Source organism: Monodelphis domestica, chromosome 7 (genome assembly GCF_027887165.1).
Source record: "Monodelphis domestica isolate mMonDom1 chromosome 7, mMonDom1.pri, whole genome shotgun sequence".
Taxonomy (NCBI): Eukaryota; Metazoa; Chordata; class Mammalia; order Didelphimorphia; family Didelphidae; genus Monodelphis; species Monodelphis domestica.
The window spans coordinates 154,783,132-154,810,877 of record NC_077233.1 but is presented as its reverse complement, the minus strand read 5'-3'; the positions used below and the strand labels follow the sequence as shown (position 1 = coordinate 154,810,877).

At 34.8% G+C, this 27,746-nt stretch overlaps 1 protein-coding gene across 4 annotated transcripts in view; it reads right to left on the bottom strand.

The window, feature by feature from the left end:
• ELP1 (elongator acetyltransferase complex subunit 1) overlaps window positions 1-27,746 on the bottom strand; it is a 105,212-nt gene that overhangs the window by 29,061 nt on the left and 48,405 nt on the right. For all 4 annotated transcript variants that reach the window (XR_008913576.1, XR_008913575.1, XM_001362098.4 and 1 more), the window contains exons 19-29: window positions 26,770-26,885; window positions 26,282-26,355; window positions 25,829-25,907; window positions 25,437-25,516; window positions 24,799-24,936; window positions 21,661-21,746; window positions 21,051-21,199; window positions 18,314-18,437; window positions 15,366-15,463; window positions 14,930-15,131; window positions 9,939-10,000 (exon numbers count right to left, since the gene is read on the bottom strand). Coding sequence is in view for 2 of the 4 variants with exons in the window: in XM_001362098.4 (XP_001362135.2) it covers window positions 9,939-10,000; window positions 14,930-15,131; window positions 15,366-15,463; window positions 18,314-18,437; window positions 21,051-21,199; window positions 21,661-21,746; window positions 24,799-24,936; window positions 25,437-25,516; window positions 25,829-25,907; window positions 26,282-26,355; window positions 26,770-26,885 (1,208 nt within the window). In the remaining 2 variants the exon portion in view is untranslated. The remainder of the gene's footprint in view (window positions 1-9,938; window positions 10,001-14,929; window positions 15,132-15,365; window positions 15,464-18,313; window positions 18,438-21,050; window positions 21,200-21,660; window positions 21,747-24,798; window positions 24,937-25,436; window positions 25,517-25,828; window positions 25,908-26,281; window positions 26,356-26,769; window positions 26,886-27,746) is intronic.

Below are 27,746 nucleotides of genomic sequence, written 5' to 3'. Positions count from 1 at the left end.
TACCATTTTCTTTTTGGTTTTCTAATTTTTTTTATTGTTATCTTTTGTTTTCACATTGCCAAAATATCTTTCAGAATCACTCCCCACCATTAACCTATTGATCTCTCTCTCTCTCTCTCTCTCTCTCTCTCTCTCTCTCTCTCTCTCTCTCTCTCTCTCTCTCTCTCTCTCTCTCTCTCATATCAAATCCTTGTCTGAGAAACTTGATATGAAAAATTTGTCTTATTGACCATTCTGATTCTTAACATAGATGCATTAAGTTTCTTTGTTCAAAACCTTTTCAATTTTATGTAATTAAAATCTGTATCAATAGCATCCTTTGTAATTGTTTCTTACTTCTAATTGAGTTAAGACTACATTTCTTATTGTTGTCAAAGTTATATGGTGTCTCTTCTAATTTTTTTAAAAGTATGAGCTTCAATATGAAGGTTATGTATCTATTTTGAATGATGGGATAGGATATAAGAGGAGGTCTAAGGCTAATTTCAGTCAAACTGCTTCTAAGTTTCCCCATAAGCTTCATTCCTAGGTAATTTATATTTTGGGGTTTATTGAACACTGGGTTACTGAGCTCCACTCTTCCTGCTACTTCTTTGTGTAGTGTATGCCATTGATTTATTTCTCAATTTTATAACCAAATGATTTTGATAGCTGCTGCTTTATAATCTATTATTCTTAATGACTTTAGCTACTGATACTTAATCCTTTTCACTATCTTCTCCCTTACCATTACCCTACTAGATTTTAACATTTAATTTATGTAACTCAACACTAATTATAATGATTAAAATTGACTCTAAAGAAAAATTAAGAAACTAAAATTTCCTCCTCTATTAGCAGAGTTGGGGTCCATGGATGTGGATTATGAATATGTTGTTAGACATGGCTGATATATTGGTTGCTTTGGCTAAATTGCTTTTTAAAAGGTTTTTTTCTTTGGGCAGAGCCAAGATGGCAGAAGAAAAGCAACTAAGCAGACAAATTCTCCCAATACTACTTCCAAACAACTTTAATGCTTCAAATTAACTTCTGGAGTTGGATAGCTAACAAAAGATAAAAATGAGACATTTTTCCCAGCTAAGACAACTTAGGAAGTTGGCAGAAGTCTGTGACACAAGGTGAGGGTGACTCAACCATTGGTGTGTCATGGAAGAGGCTCTAACAGCAGCAGCAGCAGCAGTAGCTTTTGGAGCTCTTGGTTCAGAGACAGTGAAGGAGTTTGGACAGTTGGTCATAAAGAAATTAAAGGGGACCTTTTGTTGGTGGCTATATTAAATTCTGCTGGGTCACAGCTGAAGGGCAGAGAAGAGTGCTTGTGGTTATCAGAAGGGAGTAGGGGCACTGGTCACTGTCCCAGGGCCAAGAGAAGCTCTAGTGCTTTCAGTTGCAGGGAATCTTTGCCTTTCTGAGTAAAGAGCAGAGAATAGGCCAGGAGAGTAGTGACCACACTTTTCCTAGGGTCACACCATCTTGGAAGCACTGAAAACTTACAGATCCCCAGAACTAGCTATGAAAACAGCGGCATGAAAAAATCTGAAGCTTGGTACAGTGCCTCCCCACCTCCAGGTAAATAGAGCTGTGAAGATTGGATTTGGCTATCTCCTGATTGTAACAATGAAGGTACTTAGCTCTTCTTTATTGGGAAGATTGAATTGTAATGCCCAGTCTATTTTTAGATTTTAATCCCCAAAATGTTTGAAGTATTTGAAGTAGATCTACCCATTTTAATCTACAAAAAAAATAACTTAACTACTAAAGGTGTGAACTAATTACAGAAGGTGTGATATAACAAAAAAAGGTATAATCTAACCCAAAAAAAAGTGAACTAAAGAGTGGGCAGTCCTGAAGAGAGCATCTGCTGTGATTGGTAGATGTGAAATTTAGGGGAGGTGGCACAAGAGAAAAAGATCATTAAATTGAGGACCACAGAGGCCAGAAGAGATAGATCTGCAGCTCACTTGGAGTTGGATTGGAGTGAAGAAGAGTCACTTGGAGGAGAGTCTGGAAGAGTCGCTTGGAGTTGGACTGGAAGACTCATACTTGGCTGTGGAACTGGACCCCTGGAGGAACGCATGCAGGAGACTTCAAACTGCTTTCCTTTTAGACAGTCACCATGGTGAGTGGAAGGCTAACTTAGTTTCCCCACCTTTCTAGAGGTATGAACCTCCGAGAAAGGCCCATCATCTTGAGACTCCTTTCCCTGATTAGGGCCTTAGAATTTCTACCTGGCTCAGAGGAAGCGGAGTTTCCTCTCTCTCTCTCTCATTCCTTAATATCTTCCCCCATTGTAAATAAACTACCTAAATTCCATTTACTTTAGTAATTCATTTTGGGATTTAGAAATTAAATACCTGGTGACCACAAATTAATTATTAAGTACAACCATAAAAATTTAACAGAGCCCAACGTTAATATAAAATTCAAAATCAAGAAATAGGCTAGCAATATAAGCAAACAACAAAAAAAACAACAACTTGATGATAAAAGGCTACTTACTATGATGGCAGGGAAGACTAAGACAAAAACTCAAAAGAATATAATAATGCAAATATAGCCAAAACCAAAGCCTCAAAGAAAAAATGTAACTGGACATAAGCCAAACAAGAATATCTAGAAGAGTTAAAGGAAGAGATGAGAGGTAGAAAAAAAACTGAGAAAAGAAATGAGAGTAATACAAGAAAATAATGAAAAGTGAATTTATAAGGAGCAGCTAGGTGGTTTGGTATATCGAAAGCCAGGCCAAGAGGCAAGCAGCCCTAAGTTCAAGTCTGGTCTCACACCCTTCCTAACTGTGTGACCCAGGGCAAATCACTTAAACCCCACTGTCCAGCCCTTATCTCTCTTGTGCCTTGGAAAAAAATATTTGGTACTGGTTTTAAGATAGACAGAAGTTATGGGTTGTTTTTTTTTTAAGTGAATTAACAGTTTGGTAAAAGAGGCACACACACAAAAAATACTTTTAGAAAAGGAGACCTTAAAAAACAAAACTGCCCTACTGGTAAAAGAGACACAAAAATTCACTGATGAAAAGAGCTTCATAAAAAGTAGAATTAGCCAAATGGAAAAAGAAGCATAAAAGCTTACTGAATAAAATAATTAAAAGTTTTAAAATATTTAAAAATTAGGACCGGGCAACTGGAAGCTATTGACTCCATGAGACATTAAGAAATAATAAAAACAAAGTCAAAAGAATGAAAAAAAGAAGAAAATGTGAAATACTTTGTTGGAAAAAATAGCTGACCTGGAAAATAGATTGAGAAGAATTAATTTAAGAAGAATTAGAGTACCTGAAAGCCATGGTCAAAGAAAGAGCCTAGAAATCACATTTCAAGAACTTAATCAAGGAAAATTGCCCTGATCTTAAATGCAGAGGGAAATGGAAATCATCTACTGATCACTTTCTTTTCTTTCTTTCTTTCTTTTTTTTAAATAAACCCTTACCTTCCATCTTGGAATCAATACTGTGTACTGGTTCCAAGGCAGAAGGACAATAAGCATTAGCAATGAGGGTTAAGTGGCTTGCCCAGGGACACACAGTTGGGAAATGTCTGAGACCAGATTTTAACCTCCTCTCTCTGGGGCTGGCTCTCAATCCACTGAGTTGACCCAGCTTCCCCCTAGTTATCACTTTCTAAAAGAGATCACAAAATGAAAACTCTCAGAAATATTATAGCTAAATTCCAGAGCTCCCTGATCAAGGAGAAAATATTGCAAGCAGCCAGAAAGATACAATTCAAATATCATGAAGCCATAGTCAGGATCACACAAGATTTAGCGGCTTCCGCATTAGCTGGAGCAGAGGATTTGGAATATGTTATCCTAGAAGGCAAAGCAACTAGAATTACAACCAAGAAAAATGAGTATATTCCTTTGGGGGAGAAAAGAGGGATCAATATTCAATGAAATAAAGGGTTTCCAAGCACTTCTGATGAAAAGATCAGAGGTGAATATAAAATTTAACATTCAAACACAAGACCCAAGGGAAGCACAAAAGATAAACATGAAAGAGAAATAATAATTTAATAAAGTTAAACTCTTTACATAGGAAGACAGGGTGATGATGGCAGGCAATACTAAAACTTCCCTCTCACTGGAATTGGATGAGAGAGGAAAGGGGGGAAAGAGAGAGAAAGGGAGAGACTGACAGAGACAAAGAGAGTGAGTGCTGGGTATGGAAATCTATTGTTCCCAAAAAAGGAAATAAGAAGAGAACAAAAAGAGAGGGGGCACAGTGATAAAAGGAGAGAAGGATAAACAGAAGATACACAGTAATAACTGTGAATGTGAATGGAATAAACTCACCCATAAAATAGAAGCAGATAGCAGAATAGATTAGAAACCAGAATCCAACAATATGTTGTCTATAATGAGATATACTTGATAAAGAAATACATATACACAACAGAATTAAAATAAAGAGAAGAACAGAATCTATTATGCTCAGTTGAAGAAAAAACCCAGCATCTCATACAACCATAATCTCATACAAAGCAAAGGCAAAAATAGACATAATTAAAAGAGATAATCAGGTGAAATTCCATTTTGCTAAAAGGTATTATAGACAATGAAGTAATATAAAAAATGGCAAATTTCTTTGATAAAGGCCTCTTTTCTCAAATACATAGAGAAGTAAGTCAAATTTATAAAAATTAAGAGCCATTCCCCAATTGAAAAACTATCAAGGGACATGAACAGGCAGTTTTTAGAAGTTATCAAAGCTATCTATAGTGATATGAAAAAATACTCTAAATCACTACTGATTAGAGAAATTGTAAATTAAATCAACTCTGACATAATCATTTCACATCTATTAGAAATGAAAAATTCTGGAAGGGAAGGGGGAAAATAAGAACATTGATAAACTGTTGGTGGAGTTGTGAACTGGTAATCTTCACTGATCAATATCCAATAATCCAAGACAACTCAAAAGGATTCATGATGAAAAAATGCTGTCTACCTGCAAAGAAACTAATGCATTCTGAGTACAGATGGAAAATATAATTTTCTCATTTTATTTTTCTTCCTTTTTTGGTGATATGGCTAATATGTAAATATATTTTACATGACTTTATAAAAAGGCTGCATGACATACATAATAAATATCATATTGCTTGCCTTCTCCATGGAGAGGGGTTGGAGGGAGAGGTTTTGGAACTCCGAATTTTAAAATGGATGCTAAAAAAAAATTAATTAAAAAAAAGAAAATTTGGAGTTATGAAATCATAGCATTTTTTTTTAACCCTTACCTTCCATCTAGAAATCAATACTGTGTATTGGTTCTAAGGCAGAAGAGTGGAAAGGGCTAGGCAATGGGGGTCAAGTGACACACAGCTGGAAAGTGTCTGAGGCCAGATTTGAACCTAGGACCTCCTGTCTCTAGGCCTGGTTCTCAATCCACTGAGCTGCTCAGCTGCCCCTCAATCATAGAATTTTTCAAGCAAGAGGTAACCATTTCAATGTTTGTTGTTTTTTTTCAGATAAAGAAAATGAGGTTCAGAGAAGCTGTGATTTATCCAAGATCATTCAAAGCTTACTGGCAGAAATGGAGATAAAATACTAATTCTTTATGTTGGCATTTAAGGCGCTCCACAATCTGACTAACCATCTACATTTCCACCCTTATTTAATATTATTCCCTTTAAAATTCCAACAAAAGGGACTAGTTGTCATGTTCCAAACTCAATACTCCAGTGTTTTGTTCTCCGTACCACTCCAGCTGTTCTTCTTTATTCTTACCTCTTAGGCTAAACTCAAGGCTAAACTGGTACTACTACTTCTTCCTCCCCTGAATTTTTCTCATCTCCAGGGATTAGATATTAAAAAAGTCAAATGAGCAGGAGCTAAAGGATCTTTGTTCTCTTCTCCTTGTGATAGGGAAAGGACATTTTGCAATAAACTGTGTAATGTAAACATTAGAGTGATTGACAGGAGAGTCTCAGAGTGACTGAGAGTCACATGGGAGCCTAAGAGCCAGGATCTGGGTAAAGATTCTGAGGTCCCAATTGTCTGGGCACTTTTCTCCTGAAGGACCTGAAGTTGGAGGTTTGAAAAACAGGTTTCTGACTTTGGTGATACCAACTGAAGAGAGGAATCTTTTGAACTGGCTGCTGGCAGCTTGAACAGAAGATTGAGGACACACTTCTCCACTGGATCTGTTTGGACAGTTATCATCTGGAATCCTGGCCCATTTGATTGTACTCCATTTGTGAGATTTGGTTATTGGGAAAACTTGTTTAGCTTAGAAGATAGGTTATGATAGATTTTTAGAAATTAGAGTTTAATATTATTTGTAATCATTTTCCTAACCCTTTTCCCATCCTCCCTTTCCCAACAATAAATCTAATTTTTATGTATTTCCCTTTTGTTCATTCCCCTACCAAATCCCATTTTAACACCCTGGACAATTTTTTTGCCAGTCACCTTGCCACTGGGGTCAAAGCCTCTAGTGCCCGTAGCACTTAACCTTTTTAGTTGCAAGGGTATACTATTCTGACTGATAGTATCTCATGCAGCTCAGTATGTTTCAGCTGCCCTAGGGGAAGGCTTTCCTTCACTCTCTTGGCTCTTTTCTAGCAAACTGAGAACTCTCTATTTTCCATCATCAGCTCTGCTTGGTTTGGATACCACAGAACAAGATGCACCCATGCCAGGCACCTCATGTGCCTCCTTGACTGGACTTTTCAGATTTCTTCTGTGTGTTGACTTCTCCTATATGTCTGTAAGACCCCTGAGGGCAAGGACTATGTTTCTTTTTCTTATCTGTATCTTTAGCCTTAGCATAGTGCCTGGCAAACATCAGGCACTTAAAAAATATGAACTGAACTGCTATGCCTACTCTGTTCTTTTTGTAATCATTACTAAATAAATACTATTATTACTGAAAAGATTGCCTCAAACTATTCCCCTATGGCTGCAATTCACCATTCCTATAATTTTCTATATCAAAATACTTCTTACTAACCACCACTACTCTATATTGTTTTCTTGTATTAGAATGTCAGATCCCTTGAGGGCAGGGATTCTTTCTGCCTATATTATAGCAATTAACACCATATCCAGCACATATTATGTGTTTCACAAATGCTTTTTTACTAATTCATTAGTGGTAGTGGTAGTCTCTCGGTGACCGAGAATGACAATTGTCTTTGTGCATTATCATCTATTGATGTACCCTCATGTGGCTTTGGAGTCCAAAGGCTGAGGCACAGAGTTTGTGGCACATGGGGCCTGGGACGCCAGTTGTTACGGGAGGTGCGGTTGTGGCCTGGTGTCGGCGTTCACGCGCAGTGGCAAGACGTCGACGTCGCTCATCTTCAAAGGTGATGGCGGCACGGTTAATGTGGTTCGCCAGCTGCTTCTGAGAGAGGCAGCAAGTTCTAGTTGCTTTGGTGTAATGCCAGCCCACTTCAAGTTTGACTAATTCATTAATAAAGTAGCAAAATGCCTTTCAAACAGCCAGACTGCAATAGACAGAGCAGCAGACTAGAATTTGAATCTGGCTTCAGCTATATGAGCTGATATAACCCTGGGAAAGTTTGTTTCCTCTTCTGTAAAATAAGGATAATAATGGCAACTCTTTCTCCAGGTTGTTATGAGAATAAAATCAGATAATATTTTTATGTTTTGCAAACCTTGAAGTTTTACATAAATTTGTTATCACTATTGGAAAGGTTGCCTCGATCTATTTCCCTTTACTCCATTCCCCATTCCTACTCTCTAACCACCACTACTCTAGAACAACAACAACAAAGCTACTGATAGAAACCACTCCCTAAGTTTGTTCTACCCTGCACCCCATTTTTGCATGTGTACATTGCAGGATGTATGGGTACAGAGGATAAAAGGGGTGGGGCAGAGACTCTTTCTCTCTGTGCTTGAGGACTTTTTTGGGCTAAGTAGTGTGAATCTTAAAAATTCTCAGACCCTACTTCATAAGATGTGGTTAAGACCATTCCCCATTTTAAACAATGAAGGAACTTAGATCAGGAATGTGAGACCTCTACTCCACCCCTACTTAAGCATGCTTTAGGGGAAGAAACTCCTTGCTAAACAATGAAAAATACTTAAACCCATATTTATAGTAAGGCAAAAAAGGCAAAATAAGCTGTGCCTATTTTTAGATCTAATACAAAAGGGTGCTAAGTACCTATAAAGGTCAGGCAACTTGTGAATTTACAAGGAGCAAAGAGGTGAGAAACTTACTCAGAGGTTTTTCAGGTGTGAACTTAATCAAAAGTTTAAGTCTACTTAGGTGTGAATTAAGAATGGTCTGTCCTTTGGAAAACGTCTACTGTGATTGGTAGATGTGAGAACTTAGGGGAGGTGACATAGGAGAAAATTCCCTTTAAAAGGAGATAAGCTGAGAGAAGGGACTGTCTCAGAAGTACTCTCTCTGGAGATGGAGCTGGCAAAGCTGAACTGGTGTCTCTCTGAACACTAGAATCTTGTTTGGACAAATCTTGTGGTGAGTGGATTAAAGACTGACTGATCTCTCTCTCTTAAGGCTGGCCTAAGCTGGCCTAGCCTTTTTTCTCATTATTCCCCTTTTCTCTCTCTCTCCCTTTCTTTAATTCTCATTTGTATTAATTAAAATCTCTATAAAACCCAGCTGACTTGGGTATATTTAATATTTGGGAATTTTTCCCTGGAGACCACCTTATATTTGATTTAAAACAAGACACTGTCTTGAAATCATATTTTCTGCAGTCACAATTTAAGCCAACTACTCTTTGTCTGTAACAGTTTATAACTCCCACTATTTTAATCATCACAGTGGTTTGGTGGGCTTTGGATTTTGGCTTAGGGTATTTTTCAAAACAGGTGAAATTTTCTGTCCCCTTCCTACATTTCCCCTTTTTCCTATATTTCCATTTTATTAAAATTACATTGTTGAGAGCTACTGACAGACTCCTGACTTAAGAGTTGATTTTATAATGGCAACCACAATATTTTATTAATATTACATTTAATAATTTTACTTTCATTTATTACACTACTAAAGCTTAAAACTGTCCTAAGCCTTTTGGGACACCTTGTACATTTTAACATTATATATATATATAGGTGAGTATTATTATTATATATTATATATATTATATATTAATTATGCTGTTTCTAAATCAACCATACCTCAACTGCTTCTAGTACCTTCTGACTTTTTAAAAGTTTCATTCTTTTCATCCTCATTGAATATTAAAAAAAAACCAAAGATCACTTAAAAGCAAGATCATCTTATTTAAACACATAATAAATTTCCTCTTAATGTTTGCTGTAAATAAGTCTACAAATAAAAGTTAGAAGACTTCTAAAATGTTGGTCTCATTAATATCAATTATCTGAAGTTATTACAATTAACTCATATGTATACACAATTTTCTCTTCTTAGTCTGGATATTATTGGAAATGTAGGGTTACATGAAACTGCCAAAAGCAAAAGAAAAGAGGAAATAACAACACATGCAGGTAGGGAGGGAGGGACCTCAAAGAACTGGCTTGAAATTTGTGGTGAAATCATGTATTTTGGGAAATATTTATTCATATTGTATAATAATTTACCCTTAGAATTTACTTGTTTAACAATTTACTCTCCTTTATTTCTAAGTCAATAAAAGTGATTATTAAAAGTAAAACTATTAAAGAAGTAAAAATGATACTTTTTAGCAAATAAATAAGAGTGCTCTTCACAGAGCAGACCTTTACTATGATAACTACTATAAAGCATTTTCAATAATGTAGAGAAATTATACTAGATTTGGAGGCTTCCAAATATCAAGTAATTAATGTGTAGCAGTTTAAAGTGGAGTGCTTCAACACATCCCCCAAAGAGAAAAGGTATACTAATCTCACAGTAGGGCATACTAGGATTGGTACAGATTGGATATGTTTTTCTCCCTTTGTGGTGAAGTAAGTTAACAAGAAGGAAAGAAAAGAGGTTTTACCTGGGCATACTGCTCCAAAACTAAGGCTGCATCATTGTGTTTCCTCTGCTCTGCTAGCTTCCCTATAAAGAAAAGGCTGTCATTAATAGATGACTTGTCATGAGTGACCTGTTAAAAATCCCTCCAGAAAACTTACAATAGTCAACACGTTTGTGTAATTCATGCAATTTTAATGATGGAAAAGAAATATTTTAAGAACCAATCATTTGATTGGTTCTCTATAAAATTGGTCTCTATAAAATGTGTTGTATTGAAGTGTAATGAAGTTAATAAGGGCAATCCTAAATAGAACTAAAAAATTGTGGATCTAGATAGCATAAAATACCCGGAAGTATGCCCACCAAGATAAACCCAGGCATCATATGGACATAATTATAAAACACTTTTTATACAAAAATAAAGCCAGATTTAAATAAGTGGAGAAATAATCACTGTTAATGGGTGGACAGAGTCAGTATAATAAAAACGACGATGTTACCTAATTTACTAACTCAATGCCATCTAACTGACTGTGTGAGGAAAAATCCTGCCACATCAATTTGAGTTTTCCCTGGTGTTCCCTGAAATCAGCTTGAGTGTCCCCTGGTGTTAGGTGGAGAATCAGCAATGCATAGCTACAGAGTGTAATGTGGAAATTTAAGGCTTCTGGGAGAAGGTTATAATATAGTAATGGTTACAAATGTGGCTACAAGATTTATATAATATTTAACAATGGCCGCCAAGGAATTTACTTATGAAATTCCTAAAATGAAACACTCAAGTCAGAATGGAGTTTATGGAGGTTTAATCACACTGGGAGTAGGGAAAAGGTTAGGGAGAGAAGGAGAGAAGAGAAAAGGGAAAGAGGCTACTCAACCTCTGACCAAGGCAGGGGGAGTTTTAGGCCCAAAGGCCCAGGTGGAAAGAATCAGTCCTTAACTCACGTGACCGATCTGAAGGAAAGCTGTCTGTGGGCGTCCTCTCTGTCCAAGCTCCTAACACCCACACCCTCTAGCTCTCCCCACAGGAAGTTCCGTGAATTCCAGAGGCTGTTCCCTACCTCACTTCCTGTGTCTCACAAATCCAATGGTTGGCTCTAGCTTGGCTTAGGACAGCCCAGGTGGGCAGTTAGTTATTTCTGATTAGTCATTGACTAGCGCATGCCCGTGTAGGTGGGTGTGCACAATTTTTGGGTGCTAGACCAAAATGGAGACTTTTAAAATTCACAAGAGGAAGGAGCTAGTGGGATTTAAAAGGGTATCAGTGGGAAAGCACAGATCATTTACTTCCACTCTTGAACTGACTGAGGACTGATGGCACTACTATTGAAGAGTGTAGGCCAGTGATGGTGAACTTTTTAGAGAATGAGTGTGGGGCTCCCCCCCCCCCACCGACCTAGTACCACCTCCCCCTGGACCAAGTGTCATGAGCTTTCCCCATACCCCAGAGAGGGGAGAGAAGAAGCCCTCCCATTAGGCTGCTGGGTAGAGGGTCAGGGGAAGTGAGGAATGTGCTCAGGTACATGGAGAAGGGATGGGGAACAGCTCTGTTCCAAGTCTCTCTGGCTTTCTAGTAATGAACTTTGGCGAGTGACTGCAGAGAGGGCTCTGCATGCCCTTTCTGGCACCCATGCCATAGGTTTGTCATCACTAGTTCAAGTTATAAGCCAGTTTAAATGAAGACTCTATAATCAGGTTAATCCTTCCATAAGAGAAATATATCTCTACCTCTCATCTCTCACCTTCTCAATTCTATTAATATGCCATTAGAATTCAGATCAGGTACCCCATTTTTATCAAAACATAAATTGCAAAAAATTATTTTATTGAGCCAGAAACAAATAAAAAATTCATCTAGAAGAGCAAAAGGTCAAGAATAGCAAAGGAATTAATAAAAAAAAAGTAAAAGAATGAGGTCTAGCATTACCTGGTAGTAGCCAAGAAATAAAAAGATAAGCTCACTTGGCACTTAATGTGCCAAAAAAAAAATAATTTTAAAAAATAGTTAAACTGAAAAAAAATTGTGAATCTGAAGAGAAATTTAAAAAAAATGAAGCAACAGAAATTTCAAATATACCTAATTTGATTAAGGACAACCCAACTTACTCCTTATACACAAAGTCACACTGAATTAAAGGAACAAAAATATAGAAGGAATTTTATGTTGCAACAGATCAACTCAATATTTTCTGAAGAAAAAAGTTTTTATATAATGTACTAAGGATCAGAAAATCAGTTGTGCAAGCATAAAAATATTAGAAATTTCCCAAGCAACATAAATGGCTTTCCTCTTTTATTTGCCTATGATTCCAGCAGTAAAAGAGCTAAATGGCAAAATAAAACAACTAAGTCAAATTATATAGTTAATCTGAATCAAGATATTAGTATGCAACATGGATTATTTCTATCTATCAACAATGGGAGAAAAGGCCAGAGAAAAGGAATATAAAAAACAAGTCTTGGATTAATTTCAGAGTACACACAAAAAAGAAAATGAACAAAGAATAAAAAACATAAATAGAAGTCAAACATTCATAAAGAATGAGAAAATAAATACTCAAACTTCGTAGGACAAAGTCTGCAGGAAATATATTACAATTACTCAGTGGCTTAGATATGCATAATATTTTTTAAAAATTCAAGAGATATCTTTCCACCTAAATCTCTACATGGTTAAAAACTCCATCTTCTTATGTCATGTGAAAGGATTTCCCATACCTGGGAAAAAAGCAGGCTGCCAGGATCCCAAGTAGAAAGCTGGAGAGGCATATTTACCTCTGGTTACATGGGGCTATTTATCTAGCATTTAGGTGTGTTGTCTTTTATGACTCTAAACAAAATAGCAGCTGAAAATTAAGTGTACTACTAAGAAGCAGAAGATCTTTAGAATACCTAGAAGCATTGGGAAAGAAGCACTCAAGTAGAAGAGAGAGATCTTGAGGAGGTGGGAAAAGGAAGAGGTGTCACTCTACTGTACACTCCAAAGATGAGAAAGTCAATGTGTTTTAACTTTTTCCACAAAAAAGCCTTAGCACAACACTGTCCTTTATTCCTTTGGGAAGAAGTTACTGGCTACCAGAAGTGCTAAAGCTGCTTTTTAATGTTGTCTCCTTTTAGAATTATATGCTTCTATGGTGGCTGCAAGTTATTCCTTTCCTACATACAGCCTAAAGAAGATGATGCTTCTTTCCAGGTATGTCAAGAATAAGTTGTGGCAAAAACTGAAGAACTGTCTGAACTTTACATTTGATGGTCTCTGGCTCAAAGGAAGGGGTTTAAAGTTAGTATTACTGGCATAGATTAAGTCTGGCTTTTAGATAAAAGGTTTCAAAGGAAGTCTTCAGAAGAGGTAGTCTTTGAAGAATTGCTATAGTTATAACATCTTGCTAAGAAATTCCAAAGTACCAAGAGAGCCTTTATATATAATTAGTCCTATTCAAATTATGTATTTTTTAAAATAATTTCTAACTGGGCTATAATAGAAGTTCATTTTTGTAGTCAGATGTATAATAATCTATAGACTAACATGCTGGGTTACTGCACTTGGCAATTGTTGAAGTATCCAAAAGGTACACATACACATATGAACAGAGGTGAGAAGAGTGTAATGAGTTATTTGTTAATTAGCCAAATTAAGAATAGATTGTAGCTAGATATAGGGTTTATGAAGTGATGTGAGATTTTCTAAAGATTGCCATGGAACTCTGAGTAGGTCAGAGGAAGAGAATTTCCAGAGTGCCTTAGGGAAGGCAGTTGGAAATAATGACACTTCTTCCGGGACAGAGACTCAGAGGTTGGTTGGTTTTGGTTTTCTTCTGATCATCCTTGAGGAATTTGGTGGAGATTGTTTGGGAAAACACTGTGACATTTGGAGGAGATTTGGTGGACAGATCATCGATTGGAGAAAGTGTCTTTGTTGTTCCCTGTGACACTGCAGGGGAGCAGCAGGGCCAGAAGGTGGCAGAAGAGAGGCAACATCCTTAAATTGCACATAGTAAAAATTCTGTGGCTGGAGAATTTGAAGGAATTACAACAGTTCTTTGAAGAAATATATAACAAAGGAATTACTTACTAATTAGATTAGTTTAGTAAGATAGAATTATGGGTAAACAGCTAGGAAGTTAAATCAGCCTTGATTTTTATCAAGGAAGAAAAAGTCTCTCCGAGACAGATTTGGGATTAGTGTTCTATAGAGCAATATTAGATTTAGGGTACATATACCAATAAGCAATATTATTCCTGTCTGTTTCTTTTTCTTTCCCTTAATCTCTACAGTTAAAATAAATAGTTTTTTTGTAAATTCAGTCTCCAGCAGATTTCCTTCAACTGCTAAAATCAGCCATTTTTCCTTCAACTGCCAACAACTGAATTCGCTTACCCTAATAGCCTATCAGTATCTACCAATACCTATAACCAACTAGAGCTACCAATACAAATCAATAAGGGTTCATATTCCCCATTACAAAAGACATAACCAGATAAATGATAAAAAGTAGATGAATGGATAAATAGAAAACCTAAAGTAGGAGCTGAATGGGCAGAGATGAGGTTGATATACAGGTTGAATCTGGCAGACAGAAAACTACAGAATATAAGAGGAATTCTATTTCTTTACTGCTCAAGTATCTATTTCCCGAATTCCTGTAACAGTGTTTCCCCAAAAAGTTACTGTGGATGAAACAGTGATTTGCAAGGATCTCTCTGCTCTGTTATAGTAAATCAGGTTTCCCTGAAGCTCTGGATTTCTCCCCCTTTATGTATTATTGACAGGCCAATTCTTATTTATTCTGGGCCTTTCATTTCCCCACTTACTCCATAATCTATAGTAGTCTTACCTCCAACTTTAGAAGCTAGCTCTCTCTCTGGAATCATGTTGAATTTAGGTAGTCTATCATTCCTTTACTTTAAATTGTGTAAATTACTTTAAAATGTGGCCTGCTAAATTAAGAATGTACAAATGTGTCAAAGAAATAACAAAAAGGGATATGTAGAACTGGTGAAATACAGTCTTACCTGACAGAGTTCTACCCAGGCTGGCTAATTGGTCTTTAGTATAGTTCAGCTGAGCTGCCATACAGAAAGCTTGCTGCCAGCTGCCACTGGTCACAAAAGCATCCAAGGCTTTATCATAGGCACCAGAGCGAGCAAATACCAATCCTGCTTGTTCAAAAAGATTCTTTTGCTTCAGGTGTTCTCCATAAATGCTACTGATATCCTAAAATAAATTTAAGGGTAAATGAGACTCAAAAATTCCAATGTCAATAAATCAGCCCCAATATATACTGGCTTGGACACATTTTTTTCATCATTCTCTTATTTAGGATAATGATACATTTAAACAGGTTGAAAAAAAACTCCACAAAGTCAAGAACAGTTTTACTGGACATAATACTACTCTAAATAATGCAGCTACAAACTCAAGAGAGCCTTAGGGTAATAAATCATATACCTTATACTGTTCAGAACTTGATGGGTACAATTTCAAAGCTTCATTATACAAATTTTTGTCCTTTATCAAGTTTAAACATTCTGGAAAATACTCAGGTCCTGTGGAAATAGAATTAAAATACAGAATTAAAAAGGAGGTTGAAATCATCTCGTTCAGCTGCTAACTACTGAGTAACCCAATTTAGAATAACCCTTAGAGACAAATGGATCTCTATTATTTCTTTAAAAACCTTACTACTTTCAAGAAAGCTATTTATTAGATCATTCCTCCTGATGTTGAATTGAAATTTGCCTCCTTGTAACTTACTCATTAAAGCTCACCTATCATAAGATTTTAGGTAGTGTACTAAATGTAGATTTAACTTCACATTTATGTGTGTGGATAATATATATTCAATTATCATATATTTGTATATTATGTAACACATCCATATATTTCTATATATGGATGGTATACTCTGATGGTTTAAAGGACTTTTTCAAAATTTTCATATTTCAAATACAACTAAACAAATGATGTACTTGAGGTTAATGTATTACAACTTATTAGAAGAGTAGCGTAAAATTAAGTCTTCCTTGTAGCTTTATTAAGCATCTTTAAATAATTTCTATATTAATCCTAACTATTAAGTAAGCTTTTCAGTAAAGCCCAGGATAATAAATACCCCAAGGTTTAGAACAGGAGTTTCTAACACAAAAAAAAGTGTTATGAATTACCCTTTTGGATAGACTGGTAAAGGCAATGAACCCCATTTCAGAATAATGCTTTTAAATAAGTAAAAGAATATAATACATGATTACAAAGAAATTACAAAGGAAACCAATTCTATTAAAATACAGTTAAAAAACAACAACAAAACAGAAACACAATTTCTGGACCTAGGTTAAGAACCTCTGAACCAGAGGATCTAGAATTCAACATCATTTACTGAAGTCTCTTAAAGGTATATCAGAGACTATGCAGGAGGACAGTAGCATTGCTATTTCAGATTTTCGTAGGCTACTTCTTATACTGTTTTTCTGCTAAAAACTAATATTCAAAATTGAAAGGAAAACTATTATGTGAAAAAAAGTACAACTTCTATTAGTGATTGTTAGGTATCATTTTAAATGAAATTCCATTTTTAAAATGAGTAAACTTGAAGTTTTCAATCATATATATATTTCATGAAGTCACCCAAAATTAAAATGAGTGAATGATATCATGTCCTAAGTTAAAGAAATCTGATATAAAAAAAAATCTGAACTTTAACTGAAATATCTTTAAAACTATATACTTTCTATATATTTTTTAAAACCCTTACCTTCCATCTTAGAATCAATACTGTGCATTGGTTCTATGGCAGAAGAATGGTAAGGGCTAGGCAATGGGGATCAAGTGACTTGCCCAAGGTCACACGGCTAGGAAGTGTCTGAGGCCAGGTTTGAACCCAGGACCTCCTGTGTCTGGCTCTCAAACCATTGAGCCACCCAGCTGCCCCCCTAAAACTAATATACTTTCTTTATTTTTTTACACTATTTCATTTTTTAATTTTATTTAATTAATTAAGAAAAATTTTCCATGGTTACATGATTTATGTTTTTTCCCTCCCCTCCTTCCATCCCTTTCCTGTAGGCAACACTCAATTCTACTGGGTTTTATATGTATCAAGATCAAGACCTATTTCCATATTATTGATATTTGCACTAGGGTGATCGTTTAGAGTCTACATCCCCAGTCATATCCCCATTGTCTCATGTGATCAAGCAAAAACTAATATACTTTCAATGGAGTCAAAGGACATGAAAGGATGGAGGAAGAAATACAAATTGATTAATAACCATGGGAAACAACACTGAAATTTCCTAATAATCAGAGGAATGCAAATCAAAATACTAGAAGAGAAAAAGAAAGAAAAATTATAAAAACACAAATATTTTAGAAAGCAACCTGGCAAAATAAAAGAATTTTTATTCTATCTTTCGACCTTCCAATTCCTGAACTAGGAATTACCATAAAAATGCCATAAAATGGAAAAAAAGTATAAGTTAAAAAGTTACTAATAGCTATACAAAAAATTAATTACATTAGTTTATAATAAAAAAACTGGAAACAATATAATATGTATCACAATTACAAAGCAGCTGAATAAACTGGGGCTAGTATCATAAATGTTTTTTTAAAAGGGAAATATTAATAGAAAGATGGAGAGACTTACATGAAAGGATACAATGCAAAATGAGTAGAACTAGAAATGAATGCAATGATTATACACATGTAAACGCATGTACATGTGTGTATACATGCATATATATGCAAAGGAAGAAAAATCAAAGGTAGTGAAACCATAAACAATTGAAAAGCGACAGAGAATGAACATTTCTTTATTTTCTATTAAGCTGTTTGTTTCTATACAGTTAATCAAGTGCAACTAATGCTTTATTTTGTATACATTTTTGATAGTCTGTGGTTATTAAGTTATAAAAAAAATTTTTTTAAACAAAAATCCAATATGTTGCTAAGTCCTAATGATTTTACCTTTGCAACATTTCCTTGGACAATAACAGCACCCTGGTGCAAGCCCTCATCCCAGATGATTTCTTTCCATTTTTGTTTATTGCCTTTTGTTAATTTGTTGGATTCTTTGAAGGAACGTATAGTATAATAATCTTGATGACTCCTGTGTATGATCATTTCTTACTTTGTATGCTTATTTCATTATTTTTATTGATGATGATTAAGTTTATAGTTTAAAAAATTAAGTATTCAAGACCCCTAATTCATTTTTAAATGATTTAGTTTTTAACAATCTGAATTACATGCAACTTTTTAGTAATTGGTTTAAGTAAGATATACAGTCATAGTAAACAGATTTTAGATAGGAGAAACTATGATTTATATCCCATGATTGTCTTATCGTGTTAAAAAGTAAATAATAAAGACGCATAACATTACTGTCATAGACTTACCACATTTGCTAAGGTGGCCAATGGCTTTCTCATACCGTTTCAAGTGCTTATCTATTGTGTAACGCTGATAATTGATTTCCATCTTTCTAAGTGTATTTAGAAATGGAAGATATTCTTTGGGATCCTGAAGAACCAAACAATATTGCTATATTCATTTCTCTTGATTATCTTATCAAACAATTCAAGTCAATTTAGCTAAAAAAAAATGTTAAAATTTGAAACTTTAACTTTTCATACAGAACAGTATATTTTATATTTAACTAAAATTTCACCTTATTTTGCTTCATTCTCATTCTGTACTTTGTAAGCAAATAATGTCGGAAGTTCCTACCTAAAAGATAACGGCAATAGACTTCTCTCACTATGTTCTTTTTGTATTCAAATATTATGTATGAAGTATGAAATAGAATTTATACCAAGGTGCATATTAAACAAATCTTAGGACTTCTCAATCAAATGTTTAAAACTATAAGGAGCTGTGGGAGATTTATACAAAACAAAAAACAGGGAATCAGCATGGTATGGCGGTAAGAACACTAGTTTTAGAATATAACAACAATAAAATACTAACATTTATATAGCCCTAAAGGTTTGCAAAGTACCTTATGTATCATTTGACTCTTACAAAAACTCTTTTGAGTTAAATGCCATTAGTACTCACATTTCACAGATAAGGAAAATGAGACTGAGCTGAGTGACTTACCCATACCTGAGGAAAGATTTAAACTCCAGTCTCTGTAATTCCAAGTCCAATATTCTTTTCATCACATCATTTAGGATTTGGGTTAAAAGTCTTCCTTTGCTACTTATCACTAACATGGTATTATCTAAGTTAATTAAGTTAAATCTTATCCCCAGTTTCCTTACATGTAATAAAGAAGTCGAACTAAATAAATAACCTCTTAAGTCTCTATTAACTCAAAATCTGATGAGCCTCTATGATCCTTCTCCGCAAGGTAATCTCACTTAGTTGGATGATGAGATCCAAAGAGTAGTCATTAATGAGTCACTAACAATTTGGGAGAGAAGTAATTAGTGAGTATCCAAGGAATCTGTGCTTGGTTCAATCCTGTCCAATATTTTTATTCATGACTTGGATGAAGGCACAGATGGAATACTTGTCAAATCTAAAGACAAGAACTTAAAGAGATGGCTAATTAGATGACAAAAACTGGATCCCAAAAATCTCTATATGATAGAATAATGTGCCAAAGTGAATAAGAAGAAATTTAACTGGGATAAATATGAAGTTCTATATTTGGGTTGAAAATTTAAGCTTCACAAAAGCATTATGGGGACAGAGGTGTAGTTAAATAACAGTTTGGGTGAAAAAGATTTAAAGATTTTAGCAGATCATATAGGGCAGCAGTTAGGATATGCTAGTTAATAATAATGATTAATGGCTGATATTTATGTGGTGCTTTAAAGTTTGCAAAGCACTTTATGTATGGTAACTCATTTTATCCTATGATCCTGGGAGGTAGGTAGTACTATTATTATCATCCCTGTTTTACAGATGAGGGAATTAAGGCCAAGAGCAGTTAAGTCCCACTTACTGTCACAGAGAAAGAAGGTATCTGGGGCAAGATCTGAATTCAGATCTTCCTGACTCCAAGACCTGCGCTCTATCTATGGAACCACTTAACTATACAGTTATTGCTATCCTAGGCTGCATTAAAAGAGACAGTATCTAGTATGAGGATAATAAACAATTTCACTGTATACTATTCTAGTCAAATCACATATGGAATATTATGTTTAGTTATGGGCAACATATTTTGGGGAAAGTCACAGAAAAAGCAAAGCTGATCCAGAAGAGGGGAATTAAGTTGAGAGAACTGGAGAATATTCCGTATAAAGACTAGTTAAAGGAGCAGAAGATAATTACCCTGGATAAAAAAAGGGAGAGGAAACATGATAGGTTTTTTTTTCAAATATGAAAGACTTTTGATATGGATGAGGGATTCACCTTGTTTAGCAGAATATAAACTCTGAGAGTAGAAACAATTTGTTTTCACCTTGGTATTCACAGTACCTTGCATACGAGTTAAATAACTGATGGTTGCTATTGCTGTGCATGACCAGAGAGGACCAATGATTAGAAGTTGCAGAAAGAAAGATTTAAGTTTTAGGTGCAGCCTAACAGAGCTATCCAATCGACTACACCTCAGGGTGGGGTGGGGAGAATAGGATGTCCCTCCCTGGAAGCCTTTAATTAGTTGTTGAAATCAGAGGTGATGATCCCGGAAGTTCCTTCTAACTCTTAAGATTCTATGATGGCACTACACCACGTTGAGCTTCTGGACAACTCTTTTAGTTCCTATGTGTCGGGACAGATTCACAACATAATGGGCTAATAATCATACCTAACTTAGGAAAAAGAAGTAGAATATGTCTATTATATGCTTTGAAGGAGTCAGTGGGTTAATGCTACTCTTCAGGGTCTTTTGACTCCTATACAAAAGCAAAAAGTACCTCAGGAATCAGTAACATTTGCTTTTCAAGAAACCATAACTTAATTCAAGTAAAAGTTAGGACTAGTAAGAAACAGTCCTTTCCATTTTTCCAAAATGGCATCCAGCATGCATAAGTTTACTTAGCATTAACAATATTTTACCTACTATTTTGAAAAGAAGTTCTTAAATTTTGTTATTTTAATTTTTTGGAATAAAACTCTGACTGCCACTATTAAACAAACGGGGATCTAAAATATATAAAAAATGATTAATATTCATACCTTCTGTGACTTCTCAGCTACCATGAGCACCAAATCAAAATCGTATGTCCCTAAAGAATGGTCATACAATTCATTGACATCCACCAAAAGCAGTAAGTATTTTAAGGCTTCCTCAGCACTCACAGCCTCAGGAATAGATGAAGTATTTCCTGTATTTATTTAAAAATACATAAATCAATACTGTAAAAGACAACAGTAATTATGTTGGGTCTACTACAAAATTTTACTAAAAGGAAATCTCACTGAAAAAAAAACATACATCAACATACCCTGAAAAGCAACAAAAATGCAAATCACACTAGGACTTTATATAAGACAGATTTGGGGGAAAGCATAGCCTGTATTTTGAGCAATAAAGTAGTATCATATCTTCAGAGTTGAAAATCTGAAAAATTCCTCTGGCATTTTACATACAATATGCAACTGAACCTCTACCTTCCCTCTTTCCTACCCAATTCCCTCACATATGCCGGTATTCTACTCATGATGATTTGCTTTGCTATTTTAAAAATAATTTTAGTTTTTTCTTGTCCTGATAGAATAGCCTCACGAAAAGATTTACAGCAAATTAAGGGTGCTTAATGGTAAACTTAATGCATTGCTATCGTACCTTGAAGCTCATGAACCTTCTGTAGGACAATTTCCAGTTCTGGTTTAGTCTTTTTTATGTGAGAAGTCAGTATACATAGGCAGTACCTAAGGTGAAAAGAGGAAAAAATAATGAAAAGTAATTCCTCATGCCAATGTTAATTAGCATTATTAGAGACCACATTTGACTTTTTACTCAGAAAGATTTTGCTTCTGCTCTTTTTTAAAATAAATATACTTTATTTTTACCTTTTACATGTAATAAATTTCTACATAAGTTTTCTGAAGTTAAAATGTTCTTCTTTTTTTTAGGTGTAAAAAACAATACTGGGGGCAGGTAGGTGGTTCAGTGGATTGAGAGCCAGGCTTAGAGACAGGAGGTCCTAGGTTCAAATCTGGCCTCAGACACTTCCTAGCTGTGTGACCCTGGGCAAGTCACTTAACCCCAAGTGCCTAGCCCTTATTGTTCTTCTGTCTTGGAACTAATACAGAGTATTGATTCTAAGATGGAAAGTAAGGGTTTTAAAAATAATAATACTAGTAAGAGTAAGCCTATAGTAAAATCATGTTTATCCATAAATGATACTAATTAGGGTACCTCAGACATAACCTATAAAGCTTAATATTTGTTGAATTGAATAGTGTAAACCTTAAAATTTCTTAGACTTATGAATGTTGGAAATTTCACCATTGGGAAATTTCATACTTGAAAAATTTCCTACTGATAGTAAGAACTCTATTGGAATGTGAAACTCCTTGGCATGGGAGTTTCCTTCTCCTCCCTACTTAAGACTACTTTAGGACAGACACCTTTTGTTAAACAATGGAAAGGGCTTTGACCTATGCTTAAGCATAGAACAGGAAGTTCTTTGAGTCATGATTGATTTTAGAATTGATACAATAGAGATACTTGGAATGACAGAACCAGGTCTTGGAAAATACAATCTCCACCCTACTCAGAGTAACAGGATTTAGGAAGGGCTGCAGAAAAGATCAAGATTTAATTATTTGAGAATATGACCTTCAACAGACATGTGCAAAGGAAACAGACCTCTGGGCGGTCCTGGGTTAAGCTAGAGCCACCATTGGCACAGGGGAGACATCGACAGTGATTGGTAGATGTGAGAACTGAGGGGAGGGGACTTAGATGGTTTCCTTAAAGATAGTGGGGTCTGAGGACAGGAGTTTTTGCTCTGAGGAGGTTTTGCTCTGAGGAGAGGTTGCTCTGAAGATGGTTCTGAAGAGGTGGCTCTGAAGGAGTCTGAGAGGAGAGAGGTCCTGGAGGGAGAGCTCCTGGAGAGGTCTGAGAGGAGGGCTTGCTCTGAAGGAGGCTGGAGGTGGAGGCCCCTGAGACTGTTTCTCCATTTTGGTCACATGAGTGATTGGGACTGATCTCTTTTCTTTGCCTCAGCAATCTAAGGGCTTGGGCCTTTGGCCCAGCCTAAACAGAGGGGGTATTTAAGCCCTATTCCCTTCCGCCCCCCCCCCCTCTCTCTGATACCTTTCATCCTCCTGTTTGTAATTAAAAACTCCATAAAAGGTTGACTGCTGACTTGAGTTTTCATTTAGGAATTACATAGCTGAATTCCTTGGCGACCTTAAATTAATATATATCAGTCTTTTAAAAGTGATTTCCATGTCCCAATAGCTACTGTCTTTTAATTAACTGAAAATTAGACCACTAATTTTTGAAGAGCTAGACTATATTAAAATATAATTCTAAAACTGTCAAAATAATTTAAATCTTTTTTTTAGTGATTCAGAATCTTTCATTTTTGTGAGTCTGTTACCATTCTAAACTTTAAACATTGCACAATACTGTCAGATGTTAAAAGTGAGAGTGTGGACTGGCTCTAGGTATGTACTTCATAACATGCTCTTAAAAGTTGTTTTTAGGGAAAAAAATCCATGATATTATTTTTTTACTTGAATGAAAAAGAAATAAGAAGTAGAATACTATTAAAAAGTTCCATATTACTCTTAATAACATAATTCTTCCTGCCCCCTCTGTTCTTCCTTCAGTCTATCTTGAATGATTATCACAGTGCTGAATATTCTAAAATATTACTTTTGGATGTTTCTCAACTGTTCAAATACCTTCTATGTTATCCTACAACTACAACAAACTCCTTAACCAGATAGTCTTCCTTAAACTCACTTCAACCTACCTATTCTTCTATGCTTCATTAATTTTTCTTCATCCTTTATGTACTTCTGCTTTTTTATTCAAGAAACTTTGTACTTTCCTGACTATCCATCCATTTGTTCATACTTCCTCTCTTCAAGAAGGCCTTCTTGTTTCCTCTTTGCTTATCCAAGTTCTTTACATCTTTCAAGGCCTACATCAAATTCTACTCCTCCTGTGAAACTTTCCTGGGCCATTCAATTAAACAATGATCTTAGTAATCTATATCACTGGCCTGGCAATTTATCATATACTGCTTGGTAATATGTCTTATACTATTGCCTTCTATAATTATATAACTATTCTTAAGTATATATCTTGCCTCAGAATTAGATTTGCAAATATCTTGAAGACAGGGTTGATGATTTTATATTTCACTGCCTTACCTGTAAGAATTGTCCAGTATGTATTTGCTCATTGTAAAGGACCTATTTCTTCAGGTCAAAAAAATTCTCCCCTCCCAAAATAAATGATGTTTTATTGTCTTTATTTTGAGAATATTTTAAGAGAAAAATAGGAAGTTGATAAAAATGAAAATAATTATATTTAAATTTATATTTGAGTTTACTATCCAGTTTTCAAGCCAAAGTCATGGTAATATTCCTTTGGTGGAATAAAATCATCTCCTATTCATACAATACTCTGAAGTTTACAAAAGCACTTTCCCTATGACAATTTTATCAGCTAGATAGTGCAAAAATATTAGTCTCCCTATTCTCCATATTAGAATACTCAGTGTTGGTTATTAAAAGTCAGACCTCATTTCTTTGGATTCCAAGCCCAGGATTTTGACACAATGACTACTACCCTTCCTCTTATGGTAACATAAACTTAGACAGTGAACTAGATTCTAGAATACACATACATACCAAACACAATAGGAACTTCATATTTTGAATGAATATCAAAGCTACAGAAGTATAATTCCATACTCCTGTTATTTCACTAATTTATCTTAATTTATAGAATACATACTTGTGAGGATTTATGTTCTGCATGGCTATTCTCATTGCATCACAGATAAGGTCTACTTTTTTACCATCTGGGCCTCTAGTCATTTGGATATTGTTGGCCACTGGAGGAGGGTACATAGTCTTTGTAATGTCTTCTTCCCTAAAAAAAATTCACATATATAAAATATCATTAATTGAATTCTGAACACATGAATCCAATTAATAATTTACATCCAAATGCACATAAGTAAAGCAATGAAAAAAGTCAGAGGTACCAACAACATTGTTCTACAGAATAAAAAATATAGCATATCTCTTTACTGAAAATTCCAGTCAAATCCTAATTGTTTGTTCATGTCCCTAAAAGAAGCCATTCAAATTTATTTCAGTTCCTAATGACATCAAAATTAAGAATCATTGTTCAAAGAGACTCAATCACAGACTCTTAGGTATCTTATAAGGAACCATAAAAGTCATCACATTTGAATTTCCATGTAATAAGAGGGAAATCACTCTAAAACATCTGTTAAGTTTTTTTCACTTAAATACTTTAAGTGACAGGAAATAAGTTATTTTATAGCTCAATTTGTTTTTTGAATTAGTTTTAATTTTTTAAAAAGGTTGAAGGGAAGGGGATTAAAAAAAATCTCAGACACTTACTTCAATTCTGTGAAAAATAGGTTGATATGATTTACAGAATCAATCTGCTTTATAAAGGTTTCCACATTTTCAAGAAATGCCTAATAAAAAAAGTAACAATGATTTCAATTTATCAAATAAACAAAAGGAAGACATTTTTAGTTTAATTTCTGCACTGATATGACTCCATAATATGTAAATGTAAATAACAATTTTATGTTTAATCTCTCATTCTAATTCACTTATAAAAGTATGCTTGATAGATTTTAGTTCTTTGAAAATTTTCTTCATTTTTCTTTTCTCATTTCAGCCTTAATGATTTCTTTTTAAGAGGGAAGTTTTAAATGTAGAATGGAAGTGAGTTGTGTTCAAGAAATGTATATATAAAAAATACTAGAGATTCAGATAATTACCTGTGGGTTATGGTCATGAATTAGATTTAGATTAATTCTCAGTTTTCTCATACATTCAAATGCTTCTTTAAACATAAGTCTGTGGTAAGATAAAAGATAGATGGAAAATATATATTTCAGAAAAATTCATTTCATTGGAACCAGGATGTTTTAATTCTTATAATTTATAAGTAGATTATCTCTCACATAAAAAAATGAACTGTTATTATAAGAATGTAATGATGTGTTTTTACTCTTAGACCACAGAAGAAAAAAAATCAAGTATCAAAGTTCATTGCACTTCTTAAAAAATGTTATAGAGGCAGGAATCATAGTTAGAAAGAACTCCCAAGGCTGTTCAAAGGCAATTTTTCTCTTAGACCCTAAGATTTTCCTGACACCAATAAAAAAAAACAAACCTATAATCATCATATTAACAATATCTTAATTGGTGAAACCATACACAACACTTACCTGTCTAACCACTTCCGAATCTGAGCTAAAACCAGAGCTCGATGATAGACAACTTCTAAGTTTCCCCTCGGCATCTTTAACAAAATAATGTAAATAATGTATTAAATTTTACATTAAAAAAATAAAGGAAGGAACACAGATAATAGCCTCTCAGGCCAAAGGGAAGTGGGAACAACCCAAATGACATTATTGCAAACACAGACCTATAAAAATAGTGAAGACAACAAACTATCTTTTGATGATGATGAATCTCTTTCTGCCTCTCACTTTGCTATCAGTAAAAGGGGAGCCCTCCAGCAAAACTCCTAATGAGCAGGAATTTTGTCTACATTGTTCCATAGAGATAAAACAAAGACAGGCTTTTAATAAATGCCTTGGATGACTTCTCAGAGGAGACTCTAAAGAGCAATGGCTTCCTCTATATTTTCAATTCTGGTATCAATTATACAGTAAAAATTGTAAAGATTACCTAAAAAAAATTAACTGACCTGTAATACGAGCTTTGTGTCCTGAGGCACAACAGTGACAATGCGGGAGCCTCTTTCTACTTTCCTTAGAGTTTCCTCATTACAGGAAGTACTGTTGGATAGGCCTGCCTGGAAAGCTGAAAACACATAATGGTCAAACAAGCTGAAACATTGCCATAATCACCCAACTATAAGTAGTGAAAAGCTGGACTAGAAAAAGATGTAGACATATCATATAAACTTCAAAGAATTGTATTTTGGATCAAACAGAGGACCAAGAATACTTAAGTCTATTTATAAGCCATACCAAGATACAATAAATTTATATGAATATCACAGAGAATTACTATGCCATAAGAAATAACAAATATGAAGAATTCAGAGGTGCAGAGGGCAAGTTTATATGAACTGATGTTGAGTGAAGTAAGGGGAACCTAGGTGGCACAGTAGATAGTATGCCAGGCCCACAGTAAAGGAGTTCAAATCCAGTCTTAGACACTTACTAGCCCTGTGACCTTGGGCAAATATTTTGCCTTAGTTTTCTCACCTATAAAACTGGATAAGGAAATGGCAAACCACTTTAGTATCTTTTCCAAGAAAATCCCAAATGGGGTCATGAAGAGTCAGATACAACAAAGAGTGAATTAAGCACAACCAGAAAAATGATATATACAGTTAATTAATTAATTAATATTAATGAATATTTTAAAAAATGAAGAAGTGAAACATAATTGGGAAAAAAGTCTTTTTTCTGATAAAGGGTTAATATCAAATGCAAATTGGGAACTGATTCAATCACTAGATAAATGGTTAAAGAATATGAAAAAAGAATTCTTTAAAAAAAGAAAAGAAGGCTATCAATAACCACATGAAAATACTTCAAACAACTAATAAGAGCTATATGTACATTTTAAAAATTCTTAAATGTTCACTCATACACCCTGATATCAAATCGGCAAAGATGACAAAAAGGATAACTGTTGGAGAGGCTGCAGAAA